The following is a 13,970-nucleotide window of genomic DNA, read 5'->3' as shown; positions in this document are numbered from 1 at the left end:
AACATAGGGAATGCTGGGAGGAGTGGAATGTGAGATTGGTAACTGGGCTGAAAGCTAGATTACCACTTCCAACCCACAATTTGTCAATCCAGAATTGTGCCGAAGACTGTAATTTTCTAGTCCGTGCTTGATAAGCAAGGTCAGGCGGAAAAGAGCTTCCATAGAAATGGTTGAAGCCTCAGCCCCACAGGCAAGTGCAGCCCAATGACCACCGACTGAGGCTGGGATGTGCCCAAACTATCAGCAGGCCTGAGAGAGACCCTGTCTGTTGTGAGGAACAGAAGTCATCCGGCTTAGGGCTGGCCACTTGCCTCCGGACAGAAGACAGGTGAGGACGAAATGGCCAGGCCGTCATCGCTCTCCAGCTCCACGATGGGCCACTGTATGTCGCACCTGCCCGGCCAGGCGGACTGCGACACAGCCTGGATGCTCAGGGAGAGAGATGTGCAGCCAATGCCTAGTGGTGGGTCGCGGCAACTGGATAGATAATTAATATGATTAGGAACACACAGAGCAAGCATGCTCTTGCTGACTGAAAGGCCCAGTAGCATAATTACTGTTTTCTTACTAGCTCACTGTCTGTACACATTTCAGAGCCTGGTTGGTGTTAGAATGCTGTGTAAACATCAATAAGATCCCAAAGTGCCCGATGATCAGCATTCTGGAGCACAATGGCTTTTTGTTTGCAGGGTTTTCATTCTTTTAAAAGATGCATTTTCGGGTCACAAACATTAGGATGAGTGATCTCTATGCCTCAGACTGATCTTTGAGTCTGTAATGAGTTAACATCTCCCCCAAGTGAACATTTATTATGAAGGCTAATTAATTGCTTTCCAGTTACAAGAACCCTTTGCATTCAAAGAAAGTAGGATTCACATGAAGAGAATATTCTGTTTATTAAAACAAAGCAGGGGAAACAAAGGGCTTCTTCCTTCAAAATCCCTTCTATTGAACATAGCTTTAGTCAAGAAATGAAACATACAAATGCAAGAAATATGTACAGGTAGAAAAAGTATGCATCCGCCAACCAAAATGCAACATTAATTGAAGTGAAAACTAAAGCAATGCTTTGTAGTTGCCTGGATGTCCCTGGGGGACAGCAAGTCAATGCTTATCAGCTTTCCTCAGAAGAGACAATTTTGATTAATATCAGACCCATCTGACTCAGTCTATTAAACCCTGAAGGAGGGATATTCTTCAGATATAAAAGATATGTCTTTGATTAATAATTCTACCCTATTGCCATTCCAAGCATTAACAACTATGTGGCACCTCCAGAATGAGAGAGGCTTTGAATTCCAGAAAGACACACTCACTGAAGTACGGGTTCCGCATGACCCCCTCTTGGCTCCCCATCCTGAGAGGGAACCCACGTTGTGAAGGTGTCACCGCAGGAGAGGCAGAAACCCTCGTTACATAATTTATTTCACTGTCTGCAGAGTTAGGGTCAATTACTTGTGACATAATTCCTGCTTGAAGATAATGAAATCTTAATAAAACTGACAAAACCCCGAAGACAGAGGGAGTGACTGGCCCCGCGCTACCCTCCGGCTGACCCACTGCCGTGTACACCACAGCTGTCGGAGCCCGTTTCCCTTTGCCTGTATCAGTGAGTACTGACGGGCTCCAAGATGCGCCCAAGGGAAGAAAGCGCTTTGTCCACCTGCGCCGTGCAGTTCATGTGGAAATGTCATGGGGGAAGGGACGAAGAGAAGGGGGAAGAATGAACTGGTTTCACTTCAGCTCTGCTTTTTCAAACTTCTGCCCAATCAGCCCTGCTCTTCTTCTCACATGAGCGCGTTTCTCCTGATGTTCATGATCAGCCTTCTGCCATATTCTTTGTAGTCCACGGGCTTCACGTCTATCACAGTGGCCTTAATTCGAGACTCATCCTTCAAGAAGAGAAAAGCAGTCTGTCAATGGAGGAAAGCCCTTGGCACGGAATGCTGGTGGTAACCCCCTTGGCTTCAGGGGTTTCAGTGATCCCAGCGGGAGCGAACACAAAGGCATGCGGGACTTAGTGTTCAGTCATCCTAGTACAGAAAGCCATCCCCCGCGAGAGCCCCGTTTGGAACTTCCGGAGCTGGGAGTGTGGACAGAAGCCCCTCTTCAACCTTCCTTTGTGATCCCAAGCTCTCAGAAACTTAGAATCTCAACGGGATGGGCCTTAGCGGGCTGATCTAGGTCACTTTGTTTTCTCTGCAGAGGGGGACACAGGAGCCCAGAGAAGAGAAGTCACTTGCTTGGAGCCACACAGCTAGTTTTGAGAGTGGTATGAAAGCAAAAGCACCCGCGGCAGAGGATGAAGGCCTGGTCTGCAGCCATCTCAGCTCTCCAGGATACAACCTCTCTGCACTTCACCTTCCTTGTCTGCACCATGAGAGCGCTGCATGAACCTTCAAGTTGTCCCCTGGTCCCGCCTCACTCTGTCATTCTATCACAGACATTTGACTCCCTCATTCAGTGCCTCCAGAAACAAACACCCCTACTAGCAGGTACTAGAGTTAGGGCATAATAACACAACAGAGTGAGGAACCCCTGAAACAAGTTTCAGAACTCCTCGTTCGCTCATCAGGACTCAACAGTGCCTTTGGAGGCAGGGTGGTGTGGTGCCCAGAAAGGGTGCACCGTCTGGTTCACTTCCTCATGGAAGTGAGTCCACTCAATACCTTACTGTTCTTTGTCAGTACACCAACAAAAACCCCCCAGGCTGTAACTGAAGAGAGCACACAGCATTTCCCACTAGATGCTCAACACCAGACAAAACAATCAACCTCAGCTCTGGGAAGAGTCAATGAGTAATAAACGCAGGATATTTAGCACTGGGTCTGGTCCATAGTATGCAATTAGGTGACAGTTGCCACCGTACTGTTGTTGTGGGTGACAGAGAGAAGGTCCCCACTGCTAACCCTTCTGCACCCCAGGAGACCCCACTTACATTGTAGGTCTCTAGTTTCACCCTGATTCTGAATATGAAAGATCGGAAGTTGGCATTCTGGAAAACTTCCTCAAATGCTTGTTCATTCTGCAAAAACAAATGTAAAACTTTAGGCATGGAAGCTATCAGACCATTTGAAAATATCCATTAAAATTTTTGAAGGCTGACTGGCTGGCTCAGTCAGAAAAACATGTGACTCTGGATCTTGGGGCTGTAGGTTTGAGCCCCCCATTGGGTTCAGGGATTACTTAAAAATAAAATATTTTTAAACTTTTTATTAAGATTTTATTTATTTATTTGATAGTGAGAGAGAGAGAGAGAGAGAGCACACACGTAGGCAGAGTGGCAGGCAGAGAAGAGGGAGAAGCAGACTCCCAGTTGAGCGGGAAGCTGTACATGGGGCTCAATCCCAGAGCCCTGGGATCATGATCTGAGCCAAAGGCAGAGGTTCAATCAACTGAGCCACCCAAGCACCCCAAGAGAAAAAAATATTTTTGAAAAGACTTCTGAGAAAAACCTCTCTCAAAATTTTTTGCCCTCAGTGGTTTAAATTACTTAGGAATGACTAATCTACAGGTGACATTTCATTACATAAAACTATTTAGATAGAATTTTATTAAAATACTAAAATACTCTACCTACAGTAGCCAAATTCACAGAGACGGAAAGTAGAATGATTGCCAGGGGCCAGAGGAAGGGGAAATGGAGAATTAGTATTTAATGAGTGTACTGAACTTAAAAATGGTTAAAAAAGTAAATTTTATGTTATGCATATTTCACCATAATAATAAAAATAATTAAACCACTCTTAGAAAACACATTTCTAGGGTGCTTGCGTGGCTCAGTGGGTTAAGCCTCTGCCTTCAGCTCAGGTCATGATCTCAGGGTCCTGGATCGAGTCCTGCATCGGGTGCTCTGCTCAGCGGGGAACCTGCTCTCCTCTCTCCCTGCCTGCCTCTCTGCCTACTTGTGATCTCTGTCAAATAAATAAATAAATAAATAAATAAATATTTAAAGAAAAAAACAAAACAAAACAATTTCTAAACTTCAAAAGTTTTGTGATGGAATCTAAGGGTTTTGAGTTCAAGCCCCACACTGGATGCAGAGATTTACTTAAAAACAAAATCTTAAAGGGGTGACTGGGTGGCTCAGTAGGTTAAATGTCTGCCTTGGGACGCCTGGGTGGCTCAGTTGGTTAAGCGGCTGCCTTCGGCTCGGGTTGTGATCCCAGCGTCCTGGATCAAGTCCCACATCGGGCTCCTTGCTCCGCGGAGAGCCTGCTTCTCCCTCTGACTCTGCCTCCCACTCCGTCTGCCTGTGCTCGCTCTCGCTCGCTCTCTCTCTGACAAATAAATAAATAAAATCTTAAAAAAAAAAAAAAAGTCTGCCTTCAGCTCAGGTCATGATCCCAGGTTCCTGGGACTGAGCCCAGCATCAGGGTCCCTGATCAGCAGGGAGCCCATTTCTCCCTCTGCCTGCTCCCCCTGCTTGTGCTCTCTCTCTCTCTGACAAATAAATAAAATAGTTAAAAAAAAAAAAACAAAAAAACCTTAAAAAATAAAAATGAAATCTTAAAAAAAAGAATTGAGAGAAAAAAACAAGCAAAAAAACCTTTAAGTTGCCATACTGTCTTAGTCTCTGCATTTATAGTGATTTGTGAGCAAGTAAAGAAGGCAGGTGAAGTGGGTAAAGACTAGGAAAAGTTTGAAACACACAGTTCTCTCCCTCTTTCTCTTGTCCCTCAAACACTACTTAAGCTTTATTTACCTTTCTTAAAAATAAAGTAATCTCTATACCCAATGTGGGGCTCGAATACATACCTCTACTATCAAGAGTCACATGTTCCACTGACTAAGCCAGCCAGGCACCCCACTAATTAAGCTTTTTTTTTATTTAAAAAAAAAAAAAAAAAAAGTCTGGTAAACGGGAAGAAATCAGAGCAAGGATTTTATATAAATACGCATAAAATTAATTTGCAGTAATTTTATATAAAATTAATCATTCATGTCAGTAAACAGTATCTTTTCAAGCCACATGAGACATGAAAATGGCTTTGTTACATCGAACTCTTGTAAAAGTTACTTCACATATACACACAAAGTCTTTCAGGCTTTCAGATATGTAAATAAAATGATGTGTTAACCTTAAGAAAATTATACCAGTTGCCATTATTCTTCAAGACTAGAGAAAGCATGGAGCATGTCCTCCAAGAATATCATGGTTCCTGAGGGACGTTTCTATATGTCCTCATTCACCAGAAGTAAAAACAGTCAAAGGTAATAAGCTCATAAAAAACCCTGAAAAGCTGCCTCGAGCCTTAAAATCTGATATGAAAATAAAGAACCAGGAAAAACAGAGGAAAGATACCATCATACTTTAAAGTCAGTTCTGGTTATTTCTATGAAAGGGCTTGCTGCATTATTTTCAGAGATCTCATAATTTTTAAAAGACGTGTGTCAGGGAAGGGTGGGGACCGAATGGACGAAATGAAGACAGGAAAGAATAAGAAAAACACACCAAATGACAAGTATTTTTTTTCCTAGTGGAGTGTGTGTGTGTTTTTCCTTAATGTTTTATTTATAAGTTTTATAACCAATTTGGAGGAAAAGGGGCGGGGGGAAGTACAGTTAGATGCTAATTTGTGTGGCCCAGAAGAGCTTTCATTGATCATCTTTACACATTTTTTAAAATGATTTATTTGAGAGAAAGAAGATGAAGGGAGAGGGAGAAGCAGATCTCTGCTGAGCAGGGAGCCCAATGCGGGACTCGAACTCAGAACCCCTGGGATCATGACCTGAGCCAAAGGCAGATGCTTAACTGAATGGGCCACCCAGGTGCCCCCATCTTTACACATTTCCTCTAGTATCTTTCCTACATTTTAGCATAATTGGTAATCTATTCCCTACATTAAATAAACCTAATATATAAAAATATAAATTTATAGAAATGAAATGGATAGTCATCTTAGGAAAGAAAGTTACTTCGTAAGAACTGCCTCTGAAGACCTGGAATAGCAAGTACCTTATATGTGAGTTTAACCCAGGATTTGACTCAGCTTTTCAGGAAGGTGTTTATTATGTTAAAGGGCACATGTGCACTTCAGATTACTTCAGAAGAATCCTTCCAGCTCTCAAGTAACTGTAGGCACATCAACTGTAGTGTGCTAACGGTAACAGGAGAAATAAGTGGCTTATACTTGTAAAGTGTTATTTTTAAAGCACTTTTTTTTTTTTAAAGTAGTCTCCACACCCAATGTGGAGCTTAAACTCACAACCCTGAGATCAAGTGTTGCATACTCTCCCGAAAGAGCCAGCCAGGTGCCCATACAGCACTTTTTTTATACATTACTTGATTACTCATCGTTAGCATACCCAAGGTAGACAAAATTCGACAGAATCAGATGAGCTCTTAAACAATCATCAGAACGAGAAACTATATACAACACTCAAAAGAAATTAAAAAAAAATTAAAGAGCAAAAAAAGGGTGTTATTGGCAACTGTTACAGTAATAAAAGATGAGGCCAACCTTCTCTTTTAACTCCCCAAGATGAGCAGTGCTTTGTCCAATGATGGCCTCTGCAGACTCCTGGAAACAAGTGACCCACTGATTCTCTTGAAAATCAGCAATATTTACCTAAAAGACACATTATATATTAATTTCACCAAGAAAATAAAAGGAAGACATACTCAGGAGACTGGAAGATTAACTTTTTCCATCCATTAAAATAATTCCCAGGGGAAAAACCAATACCACTATATATGCTATATATATTCTTTCAAAAGAATGTGGAAAATATTGCAGAAAGAAGTTTAAAAGGGGGCGCCTGGGTGGCTCAGTGGTTAAGCCGCTGCCTTCGGCTCAGGTCATGATCTCAGGGTCCTGGGATCGAGTCCCGCATCGGGCTCTCTGCTCAGCAGGGAGCCTGCTTCCTCCTCTCTCTCTCTCTGCCTGCCTCTCTGCCTACTTGTGATTTCTCTCTGTCAAATAAATAAATAAATAAATCTTTAAAAAAAAAAAAAAAAAAAAAAGAAGTTTAAAAGGTAAATCTGGATCACAGCAGGAACGTAATATGCTGTGGATATGTGATTTCAGATCTCAGTGGAAATAACAATCCAACTAAACTCTCTCTCTCAGACAGACAATCCAGGTACACCATACTAGGTTCTCCTCCAGCTGCAATGCCCTTTGGACTAAAGTTTTCTTTTTTTCTTTTTTTTAAGATTTATTTATTTGACAGAGAGAGAAATCACAAGTAGACAGAGAGGCAGGCAGAGAGAGACAGGAAAAGCAGGCTCCCTGATGAGCAGAAAGCCGGAGTGGGGTTCAATCCCAGGACCCTGAGATCATGACCTGTGCCAGAGGCAGAGGCTTAACCCATGAAGCCACCCAGGCACCCTGGACTAAAGATTTTGAATGAGCCTCCAAAGACTGATAGCAGGTTCTCTGCATTTTAACTGTACATCCTTCGGTCACTAGTTCCATAAGACTAGTTCTAGTCACTGATGAACATCCCAGACTATTTATTTATTTATTTATTTATTTTTAAAGATTTTATTTATTTACTTGAGAGAGAGACAGAGAGAGCATGAATGAGGAGAAGGTCAGAGAGAGAAGCAGACTCCCCATGGAGCTGGGAGTCCGATGCGGGACTCGATGCCGGGACTCCAGGATCATGACCTGAGCCAAAGGCAGTCGTCCAACCAACTGAGCCACCCAGGCGTCCCCATCCCAGACTATTTAAAAGCCTGAACTTAAGGGACTTCATCGAGCCGCCAAACTTACCTAGCAACAGAAATGGGCGATCAAGTGTCTTCACTTGACCATGGTAAAATTAAACAGGGGAGAGTCAGGGAAGAAAGTGGATCACACAGAATCCAGTTGCTAAAGCAAAAGTCTTAGTACAAATAAGAAAGCACAGGGGTTTGTTTTGAAGGTACCATTTGATGATTCTACATATTTGCTTGGCATACACATGGAGGTTTAATATCAAAAGTAATGATGAAAAAATAGGGGAGAAGAAAAGTCAAAAACACTCACATATATGAGAGGATATATCACACACTAGGATTCACACCCACAGTTTGTTTACATCGTGCTATTCCTAGAGGCAAAGAGCACTGCTCAACAGGGCTGAGGAGGGTGACAATGAAGACACCATCTCGTGAGACCAGTGTGCTGAGATTCCTATTTACGAGTGTCAAGAAAGTCTGATAAACCATCTAAAACCACTTTCTCCATCCTAGTTCAATAAAGTTAACTTTATTTTCTGTAAAAACAGGAAGCTTAAACATAGAACTTTCCTGCTGAACTAACATTTTAAGGGGCAATTAGAATATACAAAGGGTAAGTAAAATCCTTTATTTTTTCATCTAAAAAGTTTTTTTAAATTTCCTATTACAAGAAAAAAAAAAGGAAAATGCAGAAGAAACTAGAAATCAACCAAAAACAACCTCAATCAACACTCTGGTATTTAACCTCTCAGTCTGTTTTCTGTGCGTACATATTTCAAGACTATATCAAACATACCATTTAAAATTTGCCATTTCATTTAATAAATCTGAACATATATTTGCCATTTTCAAATTTTTTTAAAAAAATATTTTATTTATTTGACAGAGAGATCACAAGCAGGCAGAGGCAGGCAGAGAGGGAGGAAGAAGCAGGCTCCCTGCTGAACAGAGTGGGTGGGTGGGGGGTGGGTGGGGGGCTCCATCCCAGGACCTGAGCCAAAGGCAGAAGCTTAACCCATTGAGCCACCCAGGTGCCCCCATTTTCAAATATTTTAACTTGGGTTGGGTTGGCTCAGGTCATGATCTCAAGGTCCTGGGATCGAGCCCCACATGGGGCTCCCTGCTCAGAGGGAAGCCTGTTTCTCCCTCTCCCACTCTCCCCGCTGTGTTCCCTCTCTCTGTCAAATAAATAAATAAAATATTAAAAAAAAAAAAAAGAAAGAAAGAAAAAAGAAAAAAGAAATCATCAGAAATGTAACAGCTATGTAAAGTTATTTGTTGCTGTTACTTTGAAAACTTCGATGCAACTTAAACTTTCTTCATTTTATACTGGTTAATTCCTTTATTATATATCTGTAGTGTGGAATACCACGAAGACATCAGAATTTGCCAGTTATTTGACTGAGCCACCCAGGCACCCCAAATATAAACATTTTAAAGCCTCCTGATATATTACTGCCAAATCACCCTCTAGAAAAATGCAATAATACCTATTTTCTTACACCTTTATTATCACTTATGATTTTTTAAAAAAGATTTTATTTATTTATTTGACAGAGAACAGCAAGAGAGTGAACACAGCGGGGAGAGTGGGAGAGGGAGAAACAGGCTTCCCTCTGAGCAGGGAGCCCCATGTGGGGCTCGATCCCAGGACCTTGAGATCATGACCTGAGCCAACCCAACCCGAGTTAAAATATTTGAAAATGGGGGCACCTGGGTGGCTCAATGGGTTAAGCCTCTGCCTTCGGCTCAGTCATGATCTCAGGGTCCTAGGTTCGAGCCCCACATTGGGCTTTCTGCTCAGTGGGGAGCCTGCTTTCCCCCATCTCTCTGCTTGTCTCTCCAGCTACTTGTGATCTCTCTGTCAAGTAAATAAACAAAATCTTTATAAATAAATAAATAAATAAATCCCCCTTCACTTTAAAGGTTTTTAAAACAGAAACAATTCTTACAATGCAAAAAAGCCACACTCCCACATCAGTATGCAGTCACATTCCTGAGAAGTCAGCTCTATGAAGGCTAGGATGAACAGATTATCTACAAGAAAAATAACTAAATATAGGCATTGGCTGTATAAGTATAATTACTGCTCTCCAGAAATGCCATTTCAAATTAATTTATCTCCATAACAGTTAGCAGGAGAGTGTCACCAATGCTACAGCTATACTACACACACAGCAACCCAAATCAGCTGGGTATCTAAATGCAACTTTCTGGTAGGAAAAAAAGCTTTTAGTAGAACAGACTGCTATTCAGTGGAACGGAAGGCCCCTTACTTGCCGGACTTACAGAACAATAAGAAGCTCTTTAACACTTACTCATCTGCAGGCTTCCTACCCCAAATGATCTTATTTTTGCTGTCGTCTCTCCAGGGCCTGCCACTTGGTAGGGACTCCAGAAACAGCACAGGACTCCCCATCTACCCATTCTACTTACCGACAGGATCATGCGGTACTTGAAGCTGGGAAATTCACTGTCGCACTTCTCACAGCGGTATAGTCCATTCTGTTGATCAATCACTTTCTTATTGCAGTCCTGAGTTGGGCAGGCCTGATACATACAGTTTTCTTTGCGAAGATACACTATCGTTGCCACAGAGCTGAAATAGTCAGCCTTTGGAGAAAAGAGTGACATGAGACCTAGAACACAAGGCCTGTTACATTCGAGAGAGGACTTGGAGGCAGCCCAAAGCTTGCCCTGACATGTAAGTGCTAAGCATTTCCACGTTCGAATCCCTAAGATCACAATGGCCTTAGAGGGAATAATTTATGCTATAGTTTTTGAAATCACTTGTGCTGACTGCAAAACCTATGAAGATAACAAACGACATTCTAAAGCGTATTATCCCTTAACAATAAATGTAAATTCGAAATTAGACCAAATTAGTTAATTAAAAACAGAAAAAGACAATATGAAAGACAAAGACTTCAAGAGATGAAGATCTGTTCCTCCCATTCCTGACTCTCCAAAGGTAACAGATGGAGGAAATACAGGGGGAATGAAGCGAACCTGGGGAGCGATGGCTAGCCTTCCTCCCACGGGAAAAACTGCAGCAGTGATTTCTGGGATCTGCATTCTCCTTCATCTTTGTCTAGGCCCTGGTGACAAACTTGGTAACCAGGTATTCCTTGGCCAGCCAGGAAATACTTTGTGCTTTGCGAGCCATGCAGTCACCGTCTCTGTCTCAGCTCCCCACTTTGCAGCTGCAGTGCCCAGGCAGCCCCACACGACGTGCAAACGCAGGCACGCAGCCATGTGTCAACCCTGCTCTAAGCCGTCAACCCGGGGAGATCTCTGAGAAGTCAGCATAGCAAGGACTAAGTCATGTGCTCTGGCTTTATGTTGTCTCTATTTGTTTTGCCTTTTAACTCCCATGGAGAGGATACAGAGTAAATAATTCTGGGGGATGAACAGCTCCCTCTGGGGCTTCCCAATGTCTCAGACCAAAAAGGCCAAACAATAATGTGAATGTTTCAGGGTGGGGCTTCACTCTAGAAGGCTCTAAGAAAGGAAGTCTCTGGGTGCCTGGCTGGCTCAACCAGGAGAGTGTGAGACTCTTGATCTCGGGATCGTGTGTCTGTGCCCCACAGTGGGTGTAGAGATTACTCCCTAGGAGAAAGTCTCCAAGGAGAATGTCTATTGAGTTTTTCTGTATTTTCAGGTAAGATCCAGATTCAATGCATGACTTTAAAGTTTGGGGACCAAACAGGTGCTCTCCAGGCCTGCTTTCTTTTCTTTTTTAAAAACATTATTTATGGGCGCCTGGGTGGCTCAGTGGGTTAAGCCGCTGCCTTCGGCTCAGGTCATGATCTCAGGGTCCTGGGATCGAGTCCCACCCGCATCGGGCTCTCTGCTCAGCAGGGAGCCCGCTTCCTCCTCTCTCTCTGCCTGCCTCTCTGCCTACTTGTGATCTCTCTCTGTCAAATAAATAAATAAAATCTTTAAAAAAAAAAAAAAAAAAAAGCTTTTAAAAAAAATAAATAAAATAAAAACATTATTTATTTATTTTTAAGTAATCTCTATACCCAACGGGGGTCCGAACTCACAACCCTGAGATCCAAGTGTCACACACTCTTCCAACTGAGCCAGCCAGGTGCCCCCAAGCCTGATTTCTTTCTTTCTTTTTTTAAAAAAAGATTATTTATTTATTTATTTTACAGAGACAGAGAGAGAGAGAGAGAGATACAACAAGTAGTCAGAGAGCAGGCAGAGAGAGGGGGAAGGAGGCTCCCTGCTGAGCAGAGAGCCAGATACGGGGCTCGATCCCAGGAACTCAGGATCATGACCTGAGCTGAAGGCTGAGGCTTTAACCCACTGAGCTACCCAGGCGCCCCTCTTTCTTACTTTTTTAAAAAATATTTTATTTATTTATTTGAGAGAGAGAGAGTGAGAGAGAGCATGAGCGAGGAGAAGGTCAGAGGGAGAAGCAGACTCCCCAAGGAGCTGGGAGCCTGATGTGGGACTCGATCCCAGCATTCTGGCATCATGACCTGAGCCGAAGGCAGTCACCCAACCAACTGAGCCACCCAGCCACCATCCCCTCCCCAGGCCTTTCTTATTAGACACTGTAGATCTAAGAGGGTTTTAAGAGAACCTGAAGAGTTCCTTCAGGTTCCTCTGACAGGGCAACACAGATCTGTCTAATTTTTAATTCTCAAGATGCTGTATGACAGCATCATAATGGGTTGTTGATGACAATGACGGATAAGGGAGTGCGGCAAAATGAGACAGTAATGAATAAAAACTGTATTACGTAATATGAAAATAATAAAAGTAGGAATTGTGTTTTAGAGGGCATAAAGGAGAAATAAGTGACTTAAATATTGAACTGCTGGCAGAATACAGGTTTAGATCAAGATGGGAAGAGCATAATTACATACAAACAGCAAAAGGAAGCTACAACTAATGTCAAATATGAGAGGCACTTCGTATGAGAGAATAGTGGCAAATGCTCAGCCCATGAGAGGTTAGTGTTGTGCAGCCAGCGAAGGCCCATGGGAATGGCCTGATGTCTGACATGGAGCCTTGCTAATGCTCAGAGTTGGTTTTTTTTTTTTTTTTTTTTTAAAGATTTTATTTATTTGACAGACATCAAATGTAGGCAGAGAGAGAGAGAGAGGAGGAAGCGGGCTCCCCGCTGAGCAGAGAGCCCGATGTGGGGCTCCATCCCAGGATCATGACCTGGGATCATGACCTGAGCCAAAGGCAGAGGATTTAACCCACTGAGCCACCCAGGCGCCCCCTCAGGGTTGGTTTTAACCTTCAAACACATCTTCTTGGTATGTGGGCATTTCAATTTGCAGGAAAAATCAGGAAAAATAAACATGGATCTGAAGTCATTACCACTTCAATAAGATCCCTCTAAGAATTAAACAACTCTCCAAGTTCTTAACTTTTTTTTTTTTTTTTTTTTTGCCTCAAGACACGTGAGAGCTACAACATGTAGACATGGCTTCCTCACTTTGGCACTGGTTCTCAGCCATCACGCCATGCTCTGGTCAGAGCTCTGCATAAGAACCATAGCTCTGGAAGAACATCTGATAGCCAGTACCAGGAATCAAGTTTGAAAACTCATCTTTTTGCACCATTTATGTGCTTTTGTGAAGAAAGTCAGGAATGTGGGATACCTTGTCACCATGGCCCAGGTTCTCTGATTTAGCCTCATACAAAGTTTTCCAGTTGGTATTGATTCCTCCTGTTCCTCCACTCTTTACATCAGAGATAGAAATACCATCTAAGGCTTGTCCTTCTGAGTCGAACCTGAAAAATAAACAAAGAAATGACAGGCACTCTATATTTTTTGAACATGCCACTTGTTTCTGAATGCCAGATACAGGCTATCCATACTCCCAACCCCCTACTTGTCCAACTTTCATGGGTCCTGGTCACATGGGTTGAAATTAGTATCTTCCTGCTTGTATCTTAAGTGAACTGCAGGAAGGGAATGACCTTTTTTTATCTCAATTGCTTTGATGCCCCCCAGTGGTCAAGAAAGACAGTACCAAAATACAACAACCTTTTCTTAAATTAGCATCCGGTACATAGTTCTTTAGGCTACTGATGCTCATTCTCAGTCAATAGCTGCATTTTTATCATTACTGACATATATCAGCATAGAAAGTGACAGTCCCATATTATAACATGATGGCATGTTCCCACGGTAAAAGATCTTATAAGCCTGGGGCATGTGGGTGGCTCAGTTGGTTAAGTGTCTGACTTCTAAGCGCCTGACTTCAGTCATAACCTCAGGGTCCTGGGACTGAGCTCTGCCTTGGAATCCACACTCAGTGGGGAGTCTGCT

General features: G+C 42.7%; 1 protein-coding gene across 2 annotated transcripts in view; it reads right to left on the bottom strand.

Annotated features, from left to right (window-relative positions):
* Window positions 1-877: 877 nt before the first annotated feature.
* RPA1 (replication protein A1) overlaps window positions 878-13,970 on the bottom strand; it is a 78,415-nt gene continuing 65,322 nt past the window's right edge. For both annotated transcript variants that reach the window (XM_059148172.1, XM_059148173.1), the window contains 5 exons: window positions 13,297-13,429; window positions 10,106-10,282; window positions 6,465-6,572; window positions 2,939-3,025; window positions 878-1,892 (listed from right to left, as the gene is read on the bottom strand). In XM_059148172.1, coding sequence (XP_059004155.1) covers window positions 1,788-1,892; window positions 2,939-3,025; window positions 6,465-6,572; window positions 10,106-10,282; window positions 13,297-13,429 — 610 coding nt within the window. In that variant the 3' untranslated portion in view covers window positions 878-1,787. The remainder of the gene's footprint in view (window positions 1,893-2,938; window positions 3,026-6,464; window positions 6,573-10,105; window positions 10,283-13,296; window positions 13,430-13,970) is intronic.

This window comes from Mustela lutreola, chromosome 15 (assembly GCF_030435805.1).
Source record: "Mustela lutreola isolate mMusLut2 chromosome 15, mMusLut2.pri, whole genome shotgun sequence".
NCBI lineage: Eukaryota > Metazoa > Chordata > Mammalia > Carnivora > Mustelidae > Mustela > Mustela lutreola.
This window is presented reverse-complemented; position numbering and strand designations above follow the sequence as displayed.